Source organism: Triticum dicoccoides, chromosome 2B, assembly GCF_002162155.2.
Source record: "Triticum dicoccoides isolate Atlit2015 ecotype Zavitan chromosome 2B, WEW_v2.0, whole genome shotgun sequence".
In the NCBI taxonomy this organism is placed as follows: domain Eukaryota; kingdom Viridiplantae; phylum Streptophyta; class Magnoliopsida; order Poales; family Poaceae; genus Triticum; species Triticum dicoccoides.
In genome coordinates, this window is record NC_041383.1 from 743,498,897 (window position 1) to 743,501,172 (window position 2,276).

General features: G+C 59.0%; 1 protein-coding gene across 1 annotated transcript; it reads right to left on the reverse strand.

The window, feature by feature from the left end:
* Positions 1–217: 217 nt before the first annotated feature.
* On the reverse strand, positions 218–2,067 carry LOC119368550 (anthocyanidin 5,3-O-glucosyltransferase-like). Its single transcript, XM_037633781.1, has one exon. The coding sequence runs from the start codon at positions 2,022–2,024 to the stop codon at positions 600–602; it is 1,425 nt and encodes a 474-aa protein (XP_037489678.1). The 5' UTR covers positions 2,025–2,067; the 3' UTR covers positions 218–599.
* Positions 2,068–2,276: the final 209 nt, after the last annotated feature.

Genomic DNA, 2,276 nt, shown 5'->3' on the forward strand with positions numbered 1-2,276 from the left:
TATCCTGCCGCTACTACTCGATTACATGCCGTGTCGAGCATGTTGCGCCAGTGAGCAACCAAATTTAGTGACTGTCAGTTCTGAATGAAAGCAACATATTGTTTATGTGTTTGTGGTAGATCATACTGCCGAGGAGCGCTTGCAGTTTTGACAACTTCATTGTGGAATTTGGAAGCGCAGTTTCTTTTTTCCTGAGATTCAACTTCGCTGCCTTTATTATCTAAGTGGCCTCGGCCACGGCAATGTCACAAATACAATCCGGTGGAACAAAAAACCAAGTCTTACATAACTTATTCAGGCAGCCATTTCTAGCTAGTTTATGTGCCGCAGAATTTGCGGTTAGACTAGCCCAAACCACGGTAACTTCATCCTGTGAGGAGAGAAGGTCTTTGATCTCTTCGATTTGGAAGCACAGCTAACTAGCTAAGCCATGCCACATCATTTGAATCAAGAGTATAATTACTGAAGCAGTAATAAAATCTGCATAGCATAGCATAGCATCATAATAAGGGGTAGTTTCGAGAGGGAATTACTGATGCAAATCTGCAGAATCACCTGTTCCAAATTTTCAATAAGCTCTAGCTACAATCTCTGTTTGATCACTTCTGGAGCTTCAAATCCTTCAAGAATTCGGTGAACGCCGTCCTCGACGGGCCGCCGTCCGCCGGCGCCTCAGCCGCCTTCTCCTTGGCCAATGCCAGCCTTCCCCTCAGCTTTTCCCCTTCATCCGACTCCATCACCAGCCTCACCTTCTTCTCCACCTCCTCCGCCTTCACAAGTTCCTCGTCGTACCCTTCCATCACCACCCCGAGCTTCATCTCGTCCACCACAAACACCTTGTTCGCCCTCTGCTCCGCGTACTGCGGCCAGCACAGCATCGGCACCCCGGCCGACGCCGCCTCCAGGACGGAGTTCCACCCGCAGTGCGTCACGAACGCGCCGGTCGCCGCGTGCCGCAGCACCTCCACCTGCGGCGCCCACATCTTCACGACCATCCCCCTCGCGGCCGTCCTATCCAAGAACCCATCGGGGAGGAGCGCGTCCAGGTCTGGCTCCGGGCGCGGCAGGAAGTATTTGGCCGGGTCCTCGGGCGGGCTCCGCACGACCCACAGGAAGCGGTGGCCGGAGTTCTCGAGCCCGCACGCTATCTCCTTGAGCTGCGCCGCCGACATCGCGCCCAAGCTGCCGAAGCAGAGGAACACCACGCTCCGCTCCGGCTGCGCGTCCAGCCACGACAAGCACGCGCCCTGCGCTTGTGGAGCCGACTCGCCTTTCACGATCAGTGGGCCGATGCAGTACACCGGCGGGGTCGGGCGGCCAGGGAGACACACCCCGTCCCTGAGCGCAGTCACGGCCCTCGCCTCCAGCCGCTCGTAGGTGTTGATCAGCAAGCCCCGGGCCTCCGGTTTGCGCCCGTATTGCCCCATCCGCACGGCGCAAGTCCGGCTCGCGCGGTCCTGCACGATCTGGGGCATGTCCGAGGCAGGGATCGGCGGGACGCCGGGGAAGCGGAGGAGACTCTTGCCCATGTCCTTGAAGTCGCCGCCGTCCGTCGTGGCGAGGTAGTGGGGGAGGTGGAGGAACGCCGCGAGGTAGGCGGCGGAGGAGGTGAAGTAGATGTACGCCGGGACGCCGAGTTCGTCGGCGGCGTCGAGGGCGTCGACGCAGAAGGTGTCGAGGACGAGGGCGGCGACGGAGGGGAGGGTGCGGAGGAAGGCGAGGAGGGACGGCACGGTGAGGCGGATCGTGTCGACCATCTGCAGGTAGGGGTCCGGGTCCGGGTTGGGGTAGTCCGGGGCCGGGAGGTGGTGGAAGGAGATGGTGGGGTTGGCGGCGGCCAGGCTTGCGACGGCGGTGGCGGAGGAGGCGAAGATATCGGCGGTGGAGGCCGGAGGGGTCGGGACAGCGATGATGACGGGGATGCCGCGGCGGAGGAAGAGCTTGGCGAGCTCCACCATGGGGGTGAGGTGGCCCACGCCCAAGCAAGCGTGCAGCACCACCGCCGGATGGGGATCGGCCTCCATTGGCGACAGCCGACGACGATTCGGTCAACGGTGTGAGAGTGACGAGGACGGAGGAAGTGAGGAATCTTGTGGACTTTCTAGCAGTTTGTTTCTGAGCGAGCAGACTTTTGTTTCTTAGCGAGCAGACTAGCAGATTATGGCCCATTAAGCGGCTGATTAGAACTGGGGATGTATCTGGTGCACCAAAAAAAAAAATATGGCGCATTTTGCGTCAAATAGGAAGACGACATTATGTAGGTCATATATGCTACA